Source organism: Microcaecilia unicolor, chromosome 4 (genome assembly GCF_901765095.1).
Source record: "Microcaecilia unicolor chromosome 4, aMicUni1.1, whole genome shotgun sequence".
Lineage (NCBI taxonomy): Eukaryota > Metazoa > Chordata > Amphibia > Gymnophiona > Siphonopidae > Microcaecilia > Microcaecilia unicolor.
In genome coordinates this window covers 341,012,546-341,037,700 of record NC_044034.1, presented here as the reverse complement: position 1 = coordinate 341,037,700, position 25,155 = coordinate 341,012,546, and the positions used below count along the sequence as shown (strand labels likewise).

Sequence of the window (25,155 nt, the reverse complement as noted above, 5' to 3'; positions counted from 1 at the left end):
CTCCTAAAATGACTCGCTTACCCAGCATTCCTGCCTTCTGGAGCAAGAGTATGCAAATGATTGTGTATACAAAAGGCCTCATACTTTCCAGAAGCAACCCCACCGGATAAAAGGGAAGAGACTGTTCGAACAAATGTTCCATGTAATGCAAGAGGGCCCTCCAGAAGAATTGAACTTTCGAACAACTCTAAAAAGCATGAAAAAAGGAGTTAACTCCCTGGTGGCATTTCTGACAAATAGGTGTGTCCAGTCTTCCTGCCTTTTAAACACTTGTTCTTGTGTAAAGTATGTGCGTTGCAATAATTGGAATTGGCATTCCCGGAGTTCAAAACTAACGAAAATCTCTGGTATCCGTTGAACCAATTTGCCAAGATCGAGAGAATTTGTAGGCATCACCAGTCCTGAAGCTCAACGTGACTCTTAACTGGAGAAAATATTTGCAAGGCCCGATGAAGAGAAGATACCAACAAGCCACCATCCTGAAATGGTTCAAAAAACTCTAGCAATCTAGTCTGTAAAGGGATAGCCAGCCCCATAGAATCTAAGGTATGATCTTAGTGGCTTAATTGCCCATAAGCAAAGAAATCTCTTGGCTCCACCACTCCCCTAGCAAGGAGGTCCGCCCAACGAAGCATCGCATCTCCAGTGTCCAAAACTTACTGCAGATATAGTACCCTCTTTGCTGCCCAATGGTGGAAACTAACATTATTGTCCCCCAGGGAGAATTGCAAATTCCCAGAAAGAGGTAACTGATCAGACTTTGAAAAAAAGATTACGTTGGAGACAAAAACACATAGTAAAAAATTTTGTAGGTATATAAAAAGCAAGAAGCCAGCAAAAGAATCAGTTGGATCGCTAGATGACCGAGGGGTAAAAGGGGCGATCAGGGAATACAAAGCCATAGTGGAAAGATTAAATGAATTCTTTGCTTCGGTCTTCACCGAGGAAGATTTGTGAGAGATACCAGTGCCAGAAATGGAATTCGATGCTGACGAGTCGGAGAAACTGAATGAAATCTCTATAAACCTAGAGGATGTAATGGGGCAGTTTGACAAATTGAAGAGTAGCAAATCTCCTAGACCGGATAGTATTCAACCCAGAGTACTAATAGAATTGAAAAATGAACTGGCAGAACTATTGTTAGTAATATGTAATTTATCTTTAAAATCAAGCGTGGTACCGGAAGGTTGGAGGGTAACCCATGTAACGCCAATATTTAAAAAAGGTTCCAGAGGGGATCTGGGAAATTATAGACCGGTGAGCCTGACGTTGGTGCCAGGCAAAATGGTAGAGACTATTATAAAGAACAAAATTACAGAGCATATTCAAAAACATGGATTAATGAGACAAAGCCAACATGGATTTAGTGAAGGGAAATCTTGCCTCACCAATCTATTACATTTCTTTGAAGGAGTGAACAAACGTGGATAAAGGCAAGCAGGTTGATATTGTGTATCTGGATTTTCAGAAGGCGTTTGACAAAGTACCTCATGAAAGACTCCAGAAGAAACTGGAGAGTCATGGGATAGGAGGTAGTGTCCTATGTGGATTAAAAACTGGTTAAAGGATAGAAAACAGAGTTTGGGGTTAAATGTTAAGTATTCTCAATGGAGAAGGGTAGATAGTGGGTTCCTCAGGGGTCTGTGCTGGGACCGCTGCTTTTTTAAACATATTTATAAATGATATAGAGATGGGAGTAACTAGTGAGGTAATTAAATTTGCTGGCGACACAAAGTTATTCAAAGTTGTTAAATCGCTAAAGGATTGTGAAAAATTGCAGGAGGACCTTACTAGACTGGGTTACTGGGCGTCTAAATGGCAGATGACATTTAATGTGAGCAAGTGCAAAGTGATGCATGTGAGAAAGAGGAACCCAAACTATAGCTACGTAATGCAAGGTTCCACGTTAGGAGTCACCGACCAAGAAAGGGATATCGGCATTGTTGTTGATGATTGGTTGAAACCTTCTGCTCAGTGTGCTGCTGTGGCTAAGAAAGCAAATAGAATGTTAGGTATTATTAGGAAAGGAATGGAAAACAAAAGTGAGGATGTTATAATACCTTTGTATCGATCCATGGTGCAATTCTGGTCGCCGCATCTCAAAAAAGATATAGTGGAATTAGAAAAGGTACAGAGAAGGGCGATGAAAATGATAAGGGGGATAGGACAACTTCCCTATGAGGAAAGGCTGAAGCGTCTAGGGCTCTTCAGCTTGGAGAAGAGACGGCTGAGGGGAGATATGATAAAGGTCTATAAAATAATGAATGGAGTGGAACAGGTAGATGTGAATCATTTGTTTACTTTTTCCAAAAATCTAGGGGGCATGCGATGAAGCTACAAAGTAGTAAATTTAATACAAATTGGAGAAACTTTTTTTTTCACTCAACATGCAATTAAAATCTGGAATTCGTTGCCAAAGAATGTGGTAAAGGCGGTTAGCGGAGTTTAAAAAGGGTCTGGACGGCTTCCTAAAGGAAACGTCTGTAGACCATTATTAAATTGACTTTGGGAAAATCCTCGGCTTATTTCTGGGATAAGCAGCATAAAATGTATTGAGCTTTTTTGGGATCTTGCCAGGTATTTGTGATGTGGATTGGCCACTGTTGGAAACAGGATGCTGGGCTTGATGGACCTTTGGTCTGTCCCAGTGTGGCATGTACTTATGTAGACACCCGAGGATTGCCCCCCACCCCAACAACAAGATAAAATCCTGCCAAGCATCCCGCAAAGAACGTAGTAGGACACTCCTAGGCAAATACAATAGCAAAGACTGCAATGGACTGTGCAAAAGAGACTATGCCACGGATTATAATAAGCCACCTCATAGCTCCTAGGTGTGTAAGTCTGATCTTCAAGAAACCAATTTCCCTGGTGTCTAAGCAAATAAGCCAAATTATATTTATTCAGATCTGGAATGCTGAGACTTGAGAGCTGCACAGGAGTGGGGCTAAGTACATAAGTATTGTCATACTGGAAAAGACCAAAGGTCCATCGAGCCCAGCATCCTGTTTCCAACGGTGGCCAATCCAGGTCACAAATACCCGGCAAGATCCTGCGGGAATGGATCCAGGTCTGCGGGGATGAACTCGAGCCCTGTGGGGATCCCACGGAAGTGTAAGCAAGTCGAGTGACGACTCCCCTCCCCTAACATAACCTCAGTACATCCTGGTGGTCTAGTGGGGCAGGAAAGATCCCCCATTCTTTCATGCCTGCTGACACTGATCTGCTTGCTGCCACTGTTACTTTAAAATGGCTGCTGAGAATTCAAGCAGCGGCCTTGCAAGACTTGTGCAAAAGTCTTGCAAGGCCACTGATTGAAGGCTCCACAGCCATTTTAAAGAAACAGCGGAAGAGAGGATCAGCAGCAGCTGGCAGGAAAGAGTGGGGATCTTTCGTGCCCCACTAGACCACCAGGATATACTGAGGTATGTTCGGGGAAGGCCACCTGGGAGGGGAGGGGAGGGGAAGTGGATGGATGGAGTCGTGCATGGGGCGGGGGGTGTGGGTGGGAGTGAGTGAGCAAGGGGGCTGTAAAAAGGGAGGGAAGGAACTGGAAAAAAGTTTGGCAAGGGGGGCATACATGGAGAGGGAGGAAGAGAAAAGTGGAAATAGAGCACATGGAATAGAAGGGGATGGGGAGGGGGACATGCTGCTCATGGATTGGAGGAAAAGAAAGGGGGACATGTTGCTCATGGATGTTTGGTTTGTTTTGAAAATGTGTTTTTTTTTTTAATTTAGCAGAGTATAGGAGAAAATTCATTTATATTACTTTTACCAGTATTTATAGAGAATCTGGTTTTCTTGGTGGGGTGGGGGGGAGGTCAAGGTGACTGCTGCGAGGTGCGATGCACTGCGGCGGGGGACGGGGTGGGGCTGGGTGGGCCGGGGGTGGAAATGGAGAAGATTTAGTTGGGGCGGGTAAGGACGGGTTAGATTCCCTTGGGGATGGGTGGGGACAGGTTAGATTTCTGTCGCCATGCAGCTGTCTAGCCGAGACCCTATGTTCAGGTTTGGCCTTTAAACCAAACTGTGTAACCATTATGATGGGGCTTTCTAATCTTTGGTATGCATGAACTGTATGTTATACATAGAAAACAACAAAAACAAGCGGAAGATATCCAGAAAGACCAAACTGTATTTACTTCTGTATGCAAATAAGGCTTTGATCTTTGCTCTCCTTGGTGTTTTTCAGCAGTTTAATCAGGAGGCCCAGGCTGACACAAACGTGCCCCTGACAGAAGAGTCTTCATTTCACTGTGTACTGCAGTCTGCTTACATGAGGGGTGCTGTTGTCCTTTCCCAGAAGGAAGTAGAGATACAGTTGAAGGGGGCAGTTTCCCGTCTTCAAATAGGAGAACTCCCACTGGCTGTCAAACAAGTGATGCTGTACCTCAAGACAACAGTGGGCAACTTCAGTAAAGTAAGAATCTTTCCATACCCTCATCTGTATTTTACCACTGTTATTAACATAGTAGATGACAGCAGATAAAGACCTGTATAGTCCATCCAGTCTGCCCAACAAGAAATTTATTACATAAGGTATGATGTGATACTTCATATGTATACCTGATCTTGATTTGTCCTTGCCATTTTCCGGGCATAGACCGAAGAAATCTGACTGGCAGTGTCCTTGTTCTAAAACTTCTGAAGTTGTCATCGAAGCCTCTGAAAAGCCAGATCTGTTCAGCCATGATCAGGGCACAAGCCGTAGAAGTCTGCCCAGTACTGGCCTTGTTCTACGACTTCTGAAGCTGAAACTGTCCAGCCATGATCAGGGCACAGACCGTAGAAGTGTACCCAGCACTGGCTTTGCTTCCCAATTACTGTTGTTGCCACCTTATCACCGTTAAGCTGCTTTGGATCCATTCTTTCTAAACAGGATTCCTTTGTGTTTATCTCATACATTTTGAATTCCATTACCATTTCATCTTCACCACCTCTCGTGAGACGGCATTCCAGGTATCTACCACCCTCTCGGTGAAAAAAATACTTCCTGACAGTATTTCCTAGGCCCCCTTCAACCTCAATTCATATTCCCAAGTTCTACCACCTTCCTGTCTCTGGAATAGATTTGTTTGTAGATTAATACCTTTCAAATATTTGAATCCCTGCATCATATCACCCCTGTCTCTCCTTTCCTCCAGGGTATACATGTTCATGTCATCAAGTCTCCCCTCATACATCTTGCTACGCAAACCCCATACCATTTTCATTGACCTTACGTGCAACTTCCTTCAAATCAATCACCTTACTTTCGAATTCTTCCTACTTTCTTAATCTATATGTTACAACTTTGCCTTACCCTTCACTACCAATTATAATGTTCTAGTACATATTGTGTTGTCATTGCAAGTAGTATACCATTCCATACTTTGTATTGTTGTTCGAATATTTTTACTGCTCTAATTGCCTATTGCTCATGTTTGATCTATTCTTGGGGAACTGGGTTCAATTCCCACTGCAGCTCCTTGTGACTGTGGGCAAGTCCCTTAACCCTCCATTGCCCCAGGTACAAAATAAGTACCTGTATATATGTAAACCACTTTGAATGTAGTTGCAAAATACCACAGAAAGGCGGTATATCAAGTCCCATTTCCCTTTCCCTTTCTTACTGTACAATGCCTTGAGTGAATTCCTTCAAAAAGGCGGTAAATAAATCCTAATAAATAAAATTGCTTTCCTCTGAACTGCTTCTAGTTTTTTTACATCCTTAGCAAGACATGGTCTCCAAAACTGATCACAATACTTCAACGACTTGTACAGGGGCATCAGCACCTCCTTTCTAATGCTGGTTATACACCTCTCTGTGCAGCCTAGCATCCTTCTGGTCGTGGCCACTGCCTTGTTGCATTGTTTCATCACCTTGAGATCCTCAGACTCCATCACCCCAAGGTCCCGCTGCTAAGCCAAGCTTATCAATTTCTCTCCTCCTATATGGTACATCTCCTTTGGATTTCTGCACCCCAAGAGCATTACTCTGCACTTACTTGCATTAAATTTTAACTGTCAGACCCTTGACCATTCTTCTAATGTTTGGATATCTCTTCTCATGGTTTTTACTCCCTCTGAGGTATCCGCTGTACTGACTGCCTTCATGTTATCTGCAAAAAGGCAAACATTTCCTTCTAGTCCTTCAGCTATGTCTCTCACAAATATATTGAACAGAATCGGCCCCAGTACTGACTCCTGAGGCACTCCACTGCTCACTTTCTTTTCCTCTGAGCGGATTCTATTTACCACCATCCTCTGTCGCCTGTTGGACAACCGTTTCCAATCCAGTTTACCACTTTGGGTCCTACGTTCAGCCATCTCAGCTTATTTATAAGTCTCCTGTGAAGGACTATCAAAGGCTTTGCCAAAATCCAATTAATTAGTTTGTTATATATATATATATATATATCTTCACAGGCCCCAGGCCCCAGTACTCTTGACTGGGTTAACATGAAGCATACATATGAGGAGAGGACAGGGCTTGTGAACATTTGCTGTCTCACACGCTCCATATTTACTGCTGCTATTAGGCATAGGTCACAGAGGTCCAGAAAGTGGGGGAGCAGCTCTGTAACTGTGACCCCCCCCCCCCCATTTGAGGGGTCCAAATCCACAGTTTGGGAACCACTGGGCTGTGCTCTTCTCTTCTGTACTGCTGAAGGAGCAGTTGGTTTGGGGTCATTTTGAGGGAGTATTGAAAGCTTTTCATGGCAGCAAGAACCTTGTAGTGCCTTCTTGATCTATTCCGTTCTAGGCTGTTGAAATCTCTGCCTGATAATGTTTTAGCTTTTTCACTCCATGTGCTTAACAGCTCTTTATGAGAAGGGCGGTTTCCATAGGCTTTGTGCACATAGCCATGTACCATATTTTATAGAAAAATGAATCCAAAAATTCAAAACTGCATCAGCAAATATAAAAACAGAAACTCAACATATAATATTTGCTCAATTTGTTAGAAATATTTTGCTCAGCACCAAAAAATTTTTTTTAAACAATTTTTAACAACTGGCCTGATAAACCAAGGGTGCCAGTATACAGTAGGATACCCCTTATAACGGCTATCATCAATGGCCCCACCACCAGCCAAACAAACCACAGAGAAAAACTCTCATAACATAATGAGAGAAAAGTCTGTGGTGAAAGGTCAGTAGGGATTACAAAATTTAATTTTAGTGCGAAAACAAAATCTAACAAAAAACTATTTAAAATTCTTCAGTTGAAAAAGAATGATAAGAAGTCAAAAAATTATAACAGTGCAAAACTTCCGGGAATAAAAAATTACTTAGCTTGACTGAACCTCTTCATATCATATCAAGTGTCCTTTATTCACTTCATCCGGTAACGCTATTGCAATCTGTTAAAGTGGGACATAATAAATCACGCCAACTTCATGAACTCAATATTCCTAGTTCTTCATTTTTCTCATTCCTCGACAGAAATAGAGCTCATACTGTTTTGCCACTTCATCAGGAGACTTTCTCCCAATTCCACTGGGAGGCCATTCCATTAATTCACCACCCTTTTCGTGAAGAAGTATTTCCTCAGATTACTTCTGAGTCTATTCCCTTTCACCTTCATCCTATGTCCCCTCGTTTCAATTGAAAGAGACTTGCCTCCTGTGCATTTAAGCCACATAGGTATTTAACTGTCTAACCTATCTCCCCTCTCCCGCCTTTCTTCCAAAGTATACATACTGAGACCTTTAAGTCTGTCCCCATACTCTTTATGACAAAGACCACTGACCATTTTAGTAGCCACTCTCTGGACCGACTCCATTCTGTTTAACATAGTAACATAGTAACATAGTAGATGATGGCAGAAAAAGACCTGCACGGTCCATCCAGTCTGCCCAACAAGACAACCCACATGTGCTACTTTTTGTGTATACCCTACTTTGATTTGTACCTGTGCTCTTCAGGGCACAGACCGTATAAGTCTGCCCAGCACTATCCCCGCCTCCCAACCACCAGTCCCACCTCCCACCACGAGCTCTGGCACAAACCGTATAAGTCTGCCCAGCACTATCCCCGCCTCCCAACCACCAGTCCCACCTCCCACCACCAGCTCTGGCACAGACCGTATAAGTCTGCCCAGCACTATCCCCGCCTCCCAACCACCAGTCCCGCCTCCCACCACCGGCTCTGGCACAGACCGTCCCGGCACTGAATAACCGGAGCTAATTTAGCTGGCCAAGACCAGCATCTAAAAAATCTCTGACCGCTGCCGGCTGAATATTACCCCTGGTGATTCTAAGGCCTGGTTATTATCTAGGAGATATCAGATATCTGCAAGATCCCTGGAAATTTGTGGGGGGGGGGGGGGGCATGGGGAGGTAGAGAGTTGTAAGGTCCTTGCTCACAATCCTACTTGCAGCCTACTGACTCAGTATAAGGTGCAATCTCCAGAATTGTACACAATATTCTAAACGAGGTCTCACCTGAGTCTTATACAGGAGCATCATTGCTTCCTTTTCCCTACTGGCTGTTCTTTTCTCTGTGCATCCATGTGTTTATTGCAACTCTGCTCCTGGTGCTCCTATACATGGTGAGGGTAATTTTATAAGGCGGTGCCTATTCTTTTATAAAGAAAAGTAGATGTCTACTTTTCTTGATAAAATACTAGTATATGTACCATAATCTGCACCTACTTTGCAGATGCAGACCTTTGCACCAACCCTAGAACTGCTGAAAACGCCTGCACCTAGATTTCTAAAGAATGTGTGTAAATTGTATTTATTTATTTACTTTTACCATTTGTATCCCACATTTTCCCACCCATTAGCAGGCTCAATGTGGCTTACATAATACCGTAAAGGTGATCGCCAGGTCTGGTAGATGTTAAATACAGTACAAAATAAGGTTAGGGTAAGGTAAAGGTATGCCAGTACAATAAGGGTCAAGGAAATAAGGAATATATAATGTCCAATACGATGTAAGGTTTTGATGCATTGCAGAGTTGAGGCATTTAAGTTGGGTCAGTAGGGTAGACCTTGCAAAACAGATAGGTCTTTAATGATCACCTGAAGTTTAGATGGTCATGGATCGTTTTCACACACTTTGGTAGTGCATTCCACATTTGTGTACCTAAGTAGGAGAAATTGGATGCGTGGGTTTGATTTGTATCTGAATCCAATGCAGCTTGGATAGTGGAGGTTCAAATTGTATAACTGTTAAGATTGTATAACTGACGTGCATAATCGTGCACGCTGCCTACCAGCAAAGTGCGTGCCGTTGATTCTGGGCACGTATTTATAAAATCATGCCCAGGGCGCAAAGGAGCCTATGTTTGCACATATGTATCACATACACCCATAAAGGTCTCAAATACCTCCGTTTACACATGTTTTATTAGCTTCTGAAAAAAGGAATCTCCTTTAACTTAAAACGTTTTTTATTGCGTTTTCAACCAGAACTTAACCCAAAGGGGAAAACAATACAAGAATTCATCAAATACGAACAGAACCATATGTGCACTTTCCAGATCTCCCCTCCCCCCCCAGATAATAGTGCAAAGTCAACTAATACCAAAGGGCGTGGACTCTTAAGGCCCCCTGGACGTACCACAGCTCCCCCCGCCGCCCGTTACAAGACAGAAAAGGCGCCTCCTTTACTTGCCATCTTGTTGGCCTGCTTACCTATATGCACATAAATGGCTACACAATTTTATAAAGAGCCTTTTCTGTGTTTATAGACCACATGCTGAAAAACCTTTTATAGAATTGCCCTCCATATTGTACTGCTTAATGTGCTGTCAGGCTGTCCTGTGCCCCTTTTCCCCCCACCCACTTAAGCAGGAGACTTCTGGTCAAAACATGACAGAATAAGATATTCCTATGTCCTTGCAGGTGAAAAAAGACCTGGGTGCTGCTGTCGTGGATCTCTTCCTGAGCCTTCTCAGCTGCCTACTCTGCAGATGTGAAGAAGCAAAATCGGATTCACCTCAGACACCCCCAGAGGATCCTGTCAAATCTGATCTTTTCATAGACCCAGAGTCCACATCAACAGATGAAGCTGCCAGAGACAAGGTAGAAGTTCTAAAGCTTTCATAGCTTGTGATATATTTCCTTTACAAAGATGGTCCTCAGACTTTATTCATTTGATTTGCATTCTACCTGACCGTACATAGGACATGCCAAACTGCTGAAAGGGCCAGTGGGAGATCGCCCTTGGGAGTTTGCTGAGTAGGGTGAGAGGGACACCCCTGGAAGTTTGCTCAGGTTGTCACCATGTCACACTGTCGCTGTGGTGTTTGGCTGATGGAGCCTGTGAATGTCAGTAGCCTTGCTGCTGCAGCAACACGTGAACAAAACAAGGATATATTTTTAATCCTGACAAACGTCTGAGCAGGTTACAGGAAGATGTGACGTGTTGTAGAAGATGTTGTGTGCAATTGCAATCTGGCTAACTAGTTTTAAAGTCCAAATGAAACATTTAAAGGTTAATTTTATAACACAGTGCCTAGGCTATGAAGGCACATAGGTGCATATTTTGTGCTTGTTTTATAAATGCCATTAATCAAAGAACCCCACTCAAACTCTCTAAATCAAACTAGAAAAACATTTTTAAGGGCTATCATAAATTAAGCAAAAACTTGCCTTGGTGCTATTACTTCTTCAGTCTAATCATTAGTCCAATTTTTTCTGTATAGTTTGGCATTAAAAATTCATTGTTTTACTATCAAAAAATACTTATAATTGCCCATATAAGGTCCATAAGTAGCATAATAAAAAAAACAAAGTTAACAAATCAAGCACTTATGTTAATTTACTTGATGCAATCTTCAGTAGGCCACACATTTCTCCAACCTGTAACATATATTGGCCAGGTAGTGTTTCTCTTCTTCACATCACACAGCCTGGGCAGCTACTTGACACAATCATGTTTCAAGTGGCAGCTCTGCATCAGAGGCACAGTTACTATAAATGCCAAACGTAAGAAAATGGATTAAAGGTCCAGTTTTACTTCATACTCCATAACATGCCTGCAAATATTTCGAACAGACTGAAGAATCACAGCCCATTCCTCTCTTCTCCATCTGTTTTACTGCTGTCCTGAACCATAAAGCAGGTCAGTTCCCATCTGCCCACCCCTTTACCCTTCTTCCAAGGCCCCCCTCCCACCCAACCTCTGAGTATACACCTCCAGAGGAGGGCTCTACAGGGTCGCTGGAGGAGCTCATCCCATTAGCCACCAAAGGGTACAAGGAGGCCACCACTTTGGGTAGGTGTGAGTGGAAAGGAGAATCAAGGTTGGGAGGAGGTGGGGGTGAGCGAGGGCTTCAAATCCCAGTGCTTTAAGAAAATCACTACTGCTTATAGCTGATATAGCCAGGAAAGAAATTCAGATAAAAAGAGAATAAAAAAAAGTAGAGTGATCAGAGCATCAAAAGAAGGCAGTTCCTCATCCAGGATTAACCTATTGTTGTTTATGGGAAATAACTGAAACTGGCCACACACAGACCTCCCATCCCCATATGCTACCTTCTGGTACATTCTGTCACTTGCTGCCACGATGAGACATCCTATCTCAAACATTGTTTTCTAATGCATCCTGTGACTAACCTGTATAACAAAACCTTTCACCCCACGCAGGGCCTTCTAGCACGTTCTCTGACTCAGCCCTATAATGAAATCGCTCACCCCATACCTAGGCCTCTAATTGCATGGTGGGATAGTTTATCGTTTGCTGTGATCAATGATGATACTCTTAGCGAGAGCAGCACGGTATCTTCGTGCTCTTTTTGATGTATGTATGGGGTAAAATACTCATAGGGGTTTAAAAGAAAAGCCACGTTTACTTTTTGGTGTGATGTGGGCTTTCATTGGGGTCAGTTTTTAAACTATGCTTTTATGCAAGTAAATGCACACAAAATATTGAAAATTGCAATTCGTCCTCCATCTTTTACGATTTGCAAACACGACTACCTCATGATAAGAATGCAAAACTGACAGAGAAGGACACCAGTTTGTGTTCTGCAATTTGGGAGGGAGCCACTCATTCACAGAAAAGATTCTTCACAGTAGCAGAATTATAATAAGCATAGATAGAGGTGATGTATGGAGATGACAGTTGTACCTCTTCCAGTTTTCTAGTCCTATGAAATGGGAACCAGTGCCCTGTGCTTGTATAAATGTTAGCTTAGAAAACAAATTTTGCCCTTTTCTTAATGTTCACTTCTCTTGATTGGAATGCTTTTATTCATTTTGCGTTACACTTTTCCTATGCTGTATATGTATGGTATCTCATCTGCAGGTGCTGGAGGACATGCTCAGTGTTGTCCTTAAACACCCTGTTTTGGAGAGCTGGTTTCTGGCTGTAGAGCGTCAATCTCTTCCTCCACACACCTTAAACCCTGTCGGTGTGAAGCTGTTATCGTCACACTTAAATTGTGGGATCCTAGGCCTGCTGCAGTCAGCTGCTCCATCGCTGCAGCGCATGAATCGTCTGGACCTAATAACAAAGTATTGTGAGGCTGTAGCTGAGAGTGTCTTGAAAGAACTGCAGTCCGGGAAACGTGACGGGGAAAAGACGTTCAACAAAACGTCTCAGGCAATGGAGGCTTTGCTGGGTTTACACCAGCACCTGGACACGTCTCAATTGAAAGAAGTCACCTTGGCTTTGTTAGGACTTCCTGAAGAAAGTCTGACTACTGAAAAACCCAAAAAGGATTCTACGAGGGGAACGCACCTGAGCCCCTATGGAAAAGCTTTGGTTCACATACTCAGTGAAAGCCACAGAAGGTCAGCACAGAGAGAAGATCTGTGCTTCAGCATAGAACACATTCGAGGCCTGGGGACCCTGCTCTGCTCATCCAGTAGTCAGGAGTTGGAAGAGGCCCTCTGGTACATGATACAGAAGGAACCTATGTATGTGCAGGTGCTGGGCCTGGACATACTCACTCATTGCCTCAGTCACAAGACAGAAACAAGTCTTTCCATTGGGGCTTTGCTGATTCAGCACAGTAGAACTCAGCTGCTGCAGTTTGAGCTATGGTGTTTGAGTGACGGAATGAGAAAGCTGCTGGAGAAACACATGGACACCTACCTTCCTCTCATCAGTACATACTTACAATGCAGGGAGCAAGAGGATTTTACACGGCCATCAAAAGGTAAACAGACAGTAGGGCAGTGTAGGGGTGGTGGAGGCTAGACAGCCAGATGAGCTTAACTATTCTAGCCACTGTACTGTGGGCTTCCAGTAAACACAATTACTGTTCAGTGTGTGGAATGGTTTGGTTATTGGGGCTCTTCCAAAGAGGTTTAATGTAGGGTATGAGAGATTTACATAGCAGATATTACTGATCCACTTGCTGAGGTCCGAGGATTGCACACGTGGAAAACGAGAAGACAAATGTCAGATGTTGCAGCCCAAGTAAGTAGCAGGGTTTGAGAATGAATATTCAAAGTAAGATATGCATTCACCAACCAGCAATGAATGCAAAACGGGCCATTTAAATTGCTAAGCGGCTGGGTTAGGAGTAGGATCGAGGTGGCACTAAAAAGTAGCCTTTAGTAGTTGTGTTCAATAGGCCTAAACTAAATGGATAGTGCTGGTACGATTACCACACTGTGTATATTTACCACTGTTGCCCATGGGGCCCTTTTATTAAAGTTTTGCGCACACTAGGACATAATTATTTCAAAGATGGCCTGGGGTTATAAGAGTCCAGACAATGGGCCACCTCAGTTGTAGTTTAAAAGGAAATGGGTTCAGGTGGGGTGGTAAAGGGGGAAGGGATGTGTCTCATAAAATCAGGATCATAAGTTTCCTTTTTTTTTTTTTTTTGTTATATCATGGAAGGAGTGTTACTTACTATTCTCTTTTTCTCTACTTATTATTATGTAATGGCTTGCTGTTTAGTTGTTTGATGTATGTTTTTTTTCGATCTTAAATAAAAAAACTGTTAAACTTTAAAGCTTTGTGCGTGCTAATGGAATTTGCATGCGCTAAGTGCCACGTGGCCTGTACGTATAAAATAGGATGTGCAGCATTTAGTGCACGCTAATTCTGTTAGTGCGAGCTAAACTTTAGTAAAAGGGCTCCTGTTGTTTATTGGTTTGCTGTACTGCTTCTAATTGAAGTCAAATTGAAGTAGTTTACAATTTGAAATAATAAAGCAATTAAAATAATTTTAAAAGGAGGAAAGGAACTCCATAAATTAATAAGAAAGACCAGCCAAACTAGCAGACACTCAAAGAAAATAGACACACTCATCTCTCTTCATTGTCCATGGGCCTTAGTATTAAATGCTAGCTGAAAAAGGTACGTTTTCAGAGATTCATGAAACAGAGGGTATGACCTCTGTAGCCGAAGATATTGTGGAAGACAATTCCACAGAGCTGGTGAGAGAAAGTAGAAAGCAGTGGATTGGGTTAACTCCCATCTTGCTTTGGAGGGATGTGGTAAAACTAGCCTATTTCTTAGCATCCCTCTGGACCAGCCCAGAATTTGACTGAATGGGTTGTGCACGCCTTCCAGCAGGTGCAGACTGAGAATTCTAACTCTAGAGAGAGAGAGCCAATAAGAGCCCTTGTCAACTAGAGAAAGATCCAGCATTCTCAGTCTCCAGCAGGTGGAAGGTGGTGAGTCCTTCAGTCTCTCTACTTTTTACTATATCATTCTCTGTCTCCTATCAGCTAGTAAAACTAGCCTATTGTTGGTTAAAGACCGGAGAGCCCAAGATGGTGTGTGAGGGATGATCAGCGAAGCCTGGTATACATATTAATTTAAGCACTATTTTATTTTGTTTTACTTTACTTATTTGGATTTAGCTCATACTGTTTCAGTAGAAGCTCAGGGTGAGTTAATTCAGATACTGTGTATTTCCTGTCCCCAGTGGGCTTACAATCTGATTTTTGTACCTGAGGTAATGGAGGGTTAAGTATCTTGGCCAAGATCACAAGGAGCAGTAGTGAGATTTGAACCAGGCTCCACCGGTTGTCAGCTCAGTGCTCAAAACACTAGGCTACTCCTCGACTCTACTAGTGCTAGCGCTTAAAGTACCACAGTGGCTGAAAACTGATGGGATATTTCTTTATTCATGAAGATGAAATGTTATTTGAGCACTATAAAGAAAAGAGGAAAATTGATTTTTTTTTGTTTTTGTTTTGTTTTGTTACATTTGTACCCCGCGCTTTCCCACTCATGGCAGGCTCAATGCGGCTTACATGGGGCAATGGAGGGTTAAGTGACTTGCCCAGAGTCACAAGGAGCTGCCTGTGCCTGAAGTGGAATCGAACTCAGTTCCCCAGGACCAAAGTCCACCACCCTAACCACTAGGCCACTCCTCCACTTTTTTTTTTCGGGGGGGCGGGGGGGTTAGTTTTATTCTGTGTCCTCTTTGTAAAAGCCAGTAGTGGGAGTATTTTTTCAGTTCTTTTCCAGTATACAGATGTATGGGGCTCCCATGTCCTGGCATGAGCTCCCTTTTATTATAGAAACCTTGGCTTAACAGAAGCGGAGCCTGTCTAGGTTTTATCACATTCATACATATTCTGGTAATGCTAAAAGAAAAGCTTACACTGTAAATAGTAGCCTTCATTGTCTAGCAATTAAAAGGTGACCGTTATTTTGTAAACAACTCCTGTGCAACGCTCCATAGTCCCTTGGGATAGCTATGTCCACAACAGGTGCCACACGTGTCCTGAAATGAAATAGAATCTGATTGGTGGATGCAGTGTATATATCATATCATTTATGTCATCAGAGGCAGTATAGACCAGTCTGATCATATACACATTGGGTTTTGTGACTCTGTTCCCAATATGGCTGCTCCCAAAGGACATTCATTCGGATAATTTTAAAAAGTGACACAGTAATCTTTGTAATTAATGGAGTGTGGTGTTGACTGCATTATCACCTATAGTTTGAGAATACCACTCATTGAACAGAAGATATACAGACCGTGACTGCAGACAAAGAGTGAGCCCTTTCCATGGATAATATTCTGGCTGTACCCTTACCTGCTATTTTGTACAAAAACAATAATATAGGCGAAGTCTTCTGCATAACAATAGAAGTATGAATCAACAGAGGGAGGACTAGAAGTGCTCAGGATTACATTCACTCATTAGTCACCAGTTTTAAAAAGAACACACTCGATTACATTTACAGTAAAGAGCGTGCAGTCAGTGAATCATCCAGTTTGAACATAGGACTTGTAGGTAGGTCTATTTGTTTTCATTATTTATGGGCACAGTTCAGTTTTGTTACGTATGGTCCCCTGATGGTTGGGCTACCCAGTGGCGTAGCTACAGGTGGGCCTGGGTGGGCTGTGGCCCACCCAATTTGGACTCAGGCCCACCCAAAATTGTGGCAGTCTTGCTGTGGAAATCCCCAAACCCCACCAGCTAAAGGTTTCCTCCTGCTCAGGCAGCTAATGCTCTTCCAAATGGCAGCTGGCACCGCACGCCGCCCCCTCTCCACATTTCACCCGTGCGGAAGCACTGAGCATATACGGACTGCTGGCAGCGGCGTCAGCTCAAGTCAAGTGCCTGCCATCTGCTGTTTGGAAGAGCACTGGCTGCCCGAGGAGGAAAAAAATCTTCAGTTGTGCAGTTTGGGGATCCCCACCAGCTAAGGTATTTAATATTTTGTGTTTGAAGGTAGGGGGAGAGGCAGAATGCAGAGAACAGAGCGGAAGGGGGGCTGAATTCTGTGCCCATCCATTTTGGGTTCAGGCCCACCCAAAATTGACTGTCTGGCTATGCCCCTGGGGCTACCTATGCAAAAGTTTGGTCTTACCTGCTAATTTTCTTTCCTTGAGTCAACCAGATCAGTCCTGATGAATGGGAATGAAGAAGGAGTGGAAAAATCCTATGAAATAAAATAGAAGATGAAAAGAAAAGTTCTGCATAGGGGCTGCCATTTGTCTGGGTTGGTCTGCTGAGACAATAAGAAAAGACTTTTATATTCAAAACCAGATGATCCACTGATTTGTTTAATTGACTGTTCTCTTTTGATTGTAAATTTTATCAGCTGTGTTGTTTTTGAATTAATATAATCCCAAGCATTCCTAGTTTACCCACTGCTGATTCATACTGCTATTTTGTACAGCATTTTGAGGGTAATTTTATAACAGGCATCTAAGATAAGTGGGTAAGAAGGCACCCAATTTTCTTGATGGTACTAGCATAAGTTTCAAGTATGGATATTTACATCTGTTGTACACTAGTGTAAATGTCCATGCCAATATTTGTCATTTGTTCACGTAAATTGTAGTATTTTATGAAGTACATACACATTTGTGTGCTCTGCCCATATTCCTCCCTGCGCTTGCCCACTGGCAAAGTATGTACCATCTTGTCATGGTGTGTACTTTTCAACTAGTCGGTGTTCTGTAAGGGTCATTTATGTGTGCTCGTTGCCACATCCACATGTAAATGATTAAAATAACCTAAAGTGGGCATGTACTTTACTGTATCAAATACATGCCTCCTTATAGAATTTTCCTATTTAGTGGCATGGAAAAGTCCCCCCCCCCCCCCCCCCATCCCGATTTCCCCTATTATCGCATATTATGTCACACTGAATGATTGTTGATCTTTAAAAAAATGCAATATTAGACAACAGGAACCTGATTGAACACGTAGCACATTCTTAAAATTATTACTTTATTTATTTAAGGAACAAAGTTATCCAACACACCCTGTGAAAAAATAACTGCCCCCTTAGTTAATCAACCAATTGACCAGATTTAATTGATAACTAAATTAATCTGATTGAACACAGCCAAGTTTGATTTCAGCCAGCCCTGTTGACTCTAAACCGCACAATATACTATATACTGAACCTTACCATGGGAGTAAAGTAGTCACCACAAAGTTTCTATAAGAACACTATGCTAAGATCAAAAGAAATTACAGAAGAGATGAGAAAAAAAAAAGTTGTTGAAATATATAAGTCCAGAAAGGGTTACAAAGCCATTTGAAAAGTTCTGGGAATCCTTTTAACCACAGTGACAACCATTATCTCCACGTGGAGAAGGCTTGGAACAGTGGTGAATCTTCCCAGGAGTGACTGGCCTGCTAAAATTACTCCAAGGGTGCAGCAACAACTCATCCGGGAAGTCACAAAATATCCCAAAACAATATCCAAAGAACTGTAGGCTTCTCTAGCCTCAGCTAAAGTCGGTGTTCATGACTCCACAATACGAAAGAGGGCAAAAATGGGGTTCATGTAGAGCCAGCCTTGTGGGGTGGCAAACAGGGCAATTGCCCTGGGCCCCCATACTGTAAGGCGCCCCAGGCCTACCTCAAGCTGAAGGAGGCATAGGCTGAAGACCAGCTTTTGAGGCCCTTACCAGGTTTCTTCCCTGGACCCCTAAATATCTTAACACCAGCCCTGGGTTCATGAGAGAGTAGCAAGGCAGAAAACACTGCTAACATCAATGCTTGTCACACATTCGCAAAAACACACATAGGTCCCATTGGTTCTAGGTCAGTTCCCACCCACCATTCCCACTGGGGCCAATTCCCACCAAACCAGGGAGGACAATTCCCATCCATAACTTAACCCCCCCCCCCCCCCCCCCCCCCCCCCCACAAAACACACTAGGACAAATATCTACCCAACCCCCGTTACACATCCCTTTCCTCTTCCAGACATGCAGTTCAATTGGGGGGGCAATGCCCCCCCCCCCACACCCCTAACTTCACCCTGCTTACAGTAAAAAAAAAAGAAAGAAAAAAAGATTTTAAATGCTCCTAAATAAGTAATTAAATAAATAGGTAGATAGAAACTCTGAATTTTGCCTACAACATGTACAAGGTGTCCCTATAACAACCAGCCTCTCAAAATTGAATAAACTTCCTTGAATGTGTGGCAGCAGGAGGGGAGTCACAGGGCAGCTACTGAGCCAGGAAAGGGAAGAGCTGCAGGAGCTGCGGCTGTTTACTGTCTTTGCTCAGCTTGCTCGTGGTGGTGGGGAGATAGTGAGGAAGGGTGCGCAAGAGGGAGGGAGAGAGCGAGACACAAGGGAAGGTAAACCATTCGCCAGCACCAGAAGACCTGCAGGAACTGCTGGAGCCACTGCTTACTCGCTTTGCTCAGCTTGCTCGTGGCGACGGGGAGACAGCGAGGAGAAGCGCGCAAGAAGGAGGGAGAGAGAGCGAGACATCCAGCACGCACCGTGAAGACACACGGGACGCACCATCAAGATGCACCGCCAGAGCATCAGAGCGTCCTCAACACCGGGACTTCACTGAAGGAAAAATTCAACACTGGGGGAAAATTCAACGGTGAAAAATCAAAACAAAAAACGAGAGGTCACCGGTGGGTAGGAACTATCTGGGGGAGGGGTCCTGGTTTTATTTTTATTTTTTATTTACGTCAATTTATATACCGTATCTTATTGCAACTGCAAGACAGAACGGTTTACAATTCATAAAATAGAAAAAGAACAATACAACATTATATGTACAATTTGGACAAACAATGGAACTCCAATCATTACAGGAAAGCACAGCAAAACCAAAAATTAGCTACATAGGATAAAAACAGTATAAATCATGATTTAGTATACAGGAAAGCACCGCAAATACAGAATTGAGTACATAGTATAAACTACACAAACATAAGCAGTACAAATTATGATTTAAATACATTGAAGATACCCTTTTATAACCTTGCTTCCATTATTCTAAATTCTGTTCTACATAATTGATAAAGTAAAAGGTTTTCAAAAGTTTCCGAAAATGAAAGTAGGATTTCTCAAGTCTGATCTCTTTTGGAAGGCCGTTCCAAAGAGAAGGGGACAAGTAGAAAAAAGCCGATCTCCACGTAGATTCCCATCTGACCCTAGCGAGAGGAGGAATCACTAACCTATTACCTGTTAGGGATCTAAGGGTTCGTGTGGCAGTGTAAGGAATTGTCCTCCTCAAGTGGGAATTGTCCAGGGGGGAATCGCCCTAGATGATAACTGTTCGGGTGGGGAATTGGTGGGTGGGAACTGTCCAGATGGGAACTCACCGGATACCGTCCCATTATGTTTGTAGTAAAGCAAAAACAGCATGTCACAGTAAAAACATCATACCAACAGTCAAACATGGTGGTAGTAGTGTGATAGTGTGGGGATGCTTTGCTGCCCCAGGACCTGGAAAATTTGCCATGAATTCTTCACCGTACCAGAAAACTTCTTAAGGAAAATGTCCGGTCATCTGTCCGTGAGCTGATACTGCAGCAAGACCAGTGATCCAAAACACGAGAGCAAGTCTGCATCTGAATGGCTGAGGAGAAACAAAATTAAAGTTTTGGATCGGCCTAGTCAAAGTGCTGATGTGATCTCGATAAAGATGCTGTGGCAGGACCCTGGGACAGTTACTTTTTCAGATGAGTGATAAGTACATAAGTACATAAGTGTACATAAGTGTACATAAGTGTCGTCGTCGATGATACGCTGAAACCTTCTGCTCAGTGTGCTGCTGCGGCTAGGAAAGCGAATAGAATGTTGGGTGTTATTAGGAAGGGTATGGAGTCCAGGTGTGCGGATGTTATAATGCCGTTGTATCGCTCCATGGTGCGACCGCACCTGGAGTATTGTGTTCAGTACTGGTCTCCGTATCTCAAAAAAGATATAGTAGAATTGGAAAAGGTACAGCGAAGGGCGACGAAAATGATAATGGGGATGGGACGACTTTCCTATGAAGAGAGGCTGAGAAGGCTAGGGCTTTTCAGCTTGGAGAAGAGACGGCTGAGGGGAGATATGATAGAAGTGTATAAAATAATGAGTGGAATGGATCGGGTGGATGTGAAGCGACTGTTCACGCTATCCAAAAATAATAGGACTAGAGGGCATGAGTTGAAGCTACAGTGTGGTAAATTTAAAACGAATCGGAGAAAATTTTTCTTCACCCAACGTGTAATTAGACTCTGGAATTCGTTGCCGGAGAACGTGGTACGGGCGGTTAGCTTGACGGAGTTTAAAAAGGGGTTAGATAGATTCCTAAAGGACAAGTCCATAGACCGCTATTAAATGGACTTGGAAAAATTCCGCATTTTTAGGTATAACTTGTCTGGAATGTTTTTACGTTTGGGGAGCGTGCCAGGTGCCCTTGACCTGGATTGGCCACTGTCGGTGACAGGATGCTGGGCTAGATGGACCTTTGGTCTTTCCCAGTATGGCACTACTTATGTACTTATGTACTAAAGACCAAAGGTCCATCAAGCCCAGCATCCTGTTTCCAACAGTGGCCAATCCAGGTCACAAATACCTGGCAAGATCCCAAAATGGGATATGGGTATGGGTGTTGAATAATTTTGGGATTATGGATATGGGTGTTGAATAATTTTGTTCCTTAAATGAAGTAATAATTAAAACAAATAATAATTAATATATTTAATTAATAATAATTAAAACAAAACAAAAACAACTATGCCATGTGTTTACTCGGGTTCCCTTTGTTTAATAATATGTTTTGTTTAAAATCAGAAATCATTCAGTGTGAGATATAAGCAGGATATGGGAAATCAGGAAAGGGGGGAACTTTTATTTAATACCTTTCCCTGATGCCAGTATATTTATACCAGTGCCTCCTATATTATCAACAGTTTTGTGGGAGTTTGCTGTGTCCTAGGCACACCGTAGAACAGAGCTTCCTGAAAGTGTAGCTAGAGACTCCACATTTAGGGGTCATGATCTGGGTGGGACCTCCACAAGACATTACTGGCCTGTGCCCCCGGGGGGGGGGGCATGACCTTTCTTTGGCCACATGAATGTGGTTTCAACCACAGAAAGATCGATAAGCACTGCTTAGAATATGCATAAAAAGATTCAGAGCTTCCTTCCCCTCATCCTTTCCTGAGAGTATTGCATGTTGCGTCTACCTTTCATGACCAAATACATTCTAACTGCTTTTTTTAAACTAAGCTGCAGCCACTGACTTCTGTTTCTCTGCAGTATCCACTGCAGTGACTATGACTTTGCGAACGGCCCTGTGGAAGAAACTTGTGAACACAGCATTGGCAGATGAGGATTCTTCGGGGCTTGCTCTTCAAATGGATGTTCTTTCCAAGCTTCTTCCATTTTCAGACACTGGGGAAGTGATAAAGCTCAGTAACCAGCTCCTTAGAGTCCTGTCAAAGATGGGAAGCCAAGAAAGGTAACTATGTTCTCACCTCAAGTCTTAAGCGTCTTTGATTTGAGATTTTGAAGGTAATTTGATAATAAGGTAGTGTGGTAATGTCAACAAGGTCGGCCCCGGTGCCCAGGTAAGACACACAGCAGTTGCAGGTACAGGAAAAGAGCATTTATTAAAGCTGTTAGTTCATAGGTCCTGTTCCATTCACAGATAGGAGGAAAAAGGCAGCATAAAAGTAGTCCATAAATGTAAAAATGTCCTCGTGTACCTTATTGCCTGCCAGTACAACAATATACTTTACTTGTCCCTGGTCCGGTTCCTTAAAGTACAAACTTTGCAGGGTTCCAAGTGGAGTTTGGTTTACCTGACTGTAGCAAGTGGAGGCACATGCCATAAGGTGTCGCTGCTTCCCTCTAGGCTTCCTTAACCTAGCTATGACCTCAGCTTACATAATTTCTGGACCATGCCCTCTAATTTCTTGACATTTTTCCAGGCCTACTTTTTTCCTTTGTGGGCTGCAATAGACTGCAGGTGATCAGACAATGCATTCACTAGCCTGGTAACATCTAGAGAATAATAACACTTTAACATTCATGTATTGTACAGATGGCTTGTGGCAGACTCCATAAGGAGAGTAATGGAGCCCCTTGCCAAGGAAACCTACACCTGGAAAAAATCCTTATTGTCAGCATGTCTAACATGGTTAATAGCTACATTCAGCAGCAATGAACAAGAGGAAACAGATGCCTCCGAGAAGGCTATGCTTGCTAGGCTGGAAGAGTTACTGGTAAGATACCAATGCACCCTTTCATCTAAAATTCGAGAGCCCAATGTATTTGTGCTGCCTTTGTGGCTCATGCTGGCATGTTTCTCATACTCGCTTCATTCCTGGTATGTGCCCCTCTTCCATACCAACTGATTGATGATTTTTAAAAGTTGTGTTTTGACTTTTCATGGCAGCTTTGTTTGTGGTTTAATAGCTACTGTATAATTCTAAACTGTATGTGTACATAACTGGCATAAACTTAAGCCTTACATAATTTTTTTAGCATAAACTCTTGTGTGCCATGTTTGTGGAGCTCTTCAGACAAGTTCTTTCTGTGTCCTCGGAACCTTCTTGACATACCAGGCTTCATGCCATTTTGTTGCTTCCTTCAGTATCAACAATTATTGTAAACAATGTTCATTCCTCACTCCTGCACAGCTAAAAAAGCTAACATACGTACGTCCAGAGGAAAGTCCGTGGCCTCATGTGGTCTTGTGTATATGTACATGTGAGTGAAGTCCTTGGCATGTGACATAAAGGTTCTAATGCTGCGCCTGTTGTCTGTGCATCTCTCTCTTCCCCATACAGCGGTTTGATCCTGTCCCTGCAGAGTGGAGCAGCTTCGTGAAGACAGGGCTTAAGTAAGTTCTCCTCTACTCTGATGAAGCTGTGACTGGAGGATGTAGGATGATGTATTGCCAAACTGATGAAGGCATCGGGTTGCTTTAAATTATCAGTATTGGAGGGTAGTAACCCTGCCATCTGTACTGAGAATTGTAGGAAGAACTTTAAGGTTCAGCAGTTGGGGCATTTCACAGAATGCTTTTCTTCATGTGGAAAATTCGTATTGAAAACCTTTATGATGTAATTTTGTGACTGCATATATGGGTGAAAAGTATGCACATGATTTTCAAAGGGAAAGCTTATGTGTGTTTCCTCTTTGAAAATTACACCAGGAAAGCTATGTGCTTACATTTACACCTGCAGATTTTCTGGATATAATTACACGCAGAGATATTCAAAGGTGTGCATGTAAATGCAAACTTCTCAAACCCGTCTTCAGGCATGCCTTCTCACACAGTAAGTAAACTTGCACCTAAACATGCTATACGTACACAAGTTGACCTGCATTTCAGGCTGGCAATTTCTAACAAGCCATTTCTGTGTATAAAGCTCTGCTTTAACCCTTGGAAACTCCTTGGAAAATTACCCTCTTAGGGGTAAATTTTATTTATTTATTTATTATTTATTATTACATTTGTACCCCGCGCTTTCCCAGTCAGAGCAGGTTCAATGCGGCTTACACAGTAACAGGGATTACAGAGTATTGATGAAGAAACAAAATATAAGTTAAGTGTATCAGAATAATAAAAGAAATAAGTATGTAGAGAATGGGCAAGAGTGAAGGGAGTAGAAGGGGTATAAGCAAGGGTAGGTGAACATTGGAGGAGGGGTAGAGGAGGCGGAAGGGGGATGGGATAAGCATAGGGAAATAGGTGGGAGAAGTGGATTAGGTCATAGTCGTTGTCTCCTGGAAATGTGATGGGTAGATGGGTTTATAGGATTAGTCTTGGTCATTTGGGTAGGCTTGCTTGAACAGATGGGTTTTTAATGAATTCCGGAAGGGTAGATAGTCACTGATTGATCGGATAGGTCTGGGGAGGGCATTCCAGAGTTGGCTGCCTAAGAAGGAGAAGTTGGATCCATAATAGGTTTTGTACTTGAGTCCTTTGCAATTGGGGTAATGTAGGTTATAATAGGATACCTAAGTTAAATGAGCAGGACGGTGCTTATTTTAGGGCTATTGTATAAAGACCCATTGGCACCTACGTGACTTTATAGAATATTACCAGAAATTATATACTGGAGGAGTTTTCTAACGGTTAGTGCAGCGGTCTTTGATCCTGGCTACCAGGGTTCAATTCCCACTGCAGCGCCTTGTGACCTTGGGCAGGTCACTTAACCCTCCATTGCCCCAGATACAAATACTTAGAGTGTGAGCCCTTTAGGGACAGAGAAAATGCCTTCATATAATGTGTACAGCGCTGCATACATCTAAAGCACTATAGAAATGATCAGTAGTAGTAAATCCAGCATCAATAGTGTCTGCATTCAAGGCCACGGACATTGTACCTATTTGGCAGGAGATGCAAATGTTAATGTGTATTTTTTAAAATGCACATGTGACTTGCAGCTCTGCCCATGCTACGCCCTAATTCCACCCATGCACACTTGGTGTAAAAATACACATCAGCTTTGACCACACATGCTTAATTTTATGAGAGCCCATTTGTATGCTGAAAACGGTGTTTTAGGCCCAAAA

General features: G+C 42.8%; 1 protein-coding gene across 2 annotated transcripts in view; it reads left to right on the top strand.

The window, feature by feature from the left end:
- Nucleotides 1-25,155, top strand: part of URB1 (URB1 ribosome biogenesis homolog) — a 147,722-nt gene that overhangs the window by 63,486 nt on the left and 59,081 nt on the right. The window contains exons 20-25 of one of the 2 annotated variants that reach the window (XM_030202133.1): nucleotides 4,196-4,420; nucleotides 9,836-10,015; nucleotides 12,243-13,098; nucleotides 21,886-22,087; nucleotides 22,673-22,853; nucleotides 23,421-23,473. In XM_030202133.1, coding sequence (XP_030057993.1) covers nucleotides 4,196-4,420; nucleotides 9,836-10,015; nucleotides 12,243-13,098; nucleotides 21,886-22,087; nucleotides 22,673-22,853; nucleotides 23,421-23,473 — 1,697 coding nt within the window. Of the gene's footprint in view, nucleotides 1-4,192; nucleotides 4,421-9,835; nucleotides 10,016-12,242; nucleotides 13,099-21,885; nucleotides 22,088-22,672; nucleotides 22,854-23,420; nucleotides 23,474-25,155 lie in introns of both variants that reach the window. The other variant, XM_030202131.1, reaches the window with a different exon arrangement.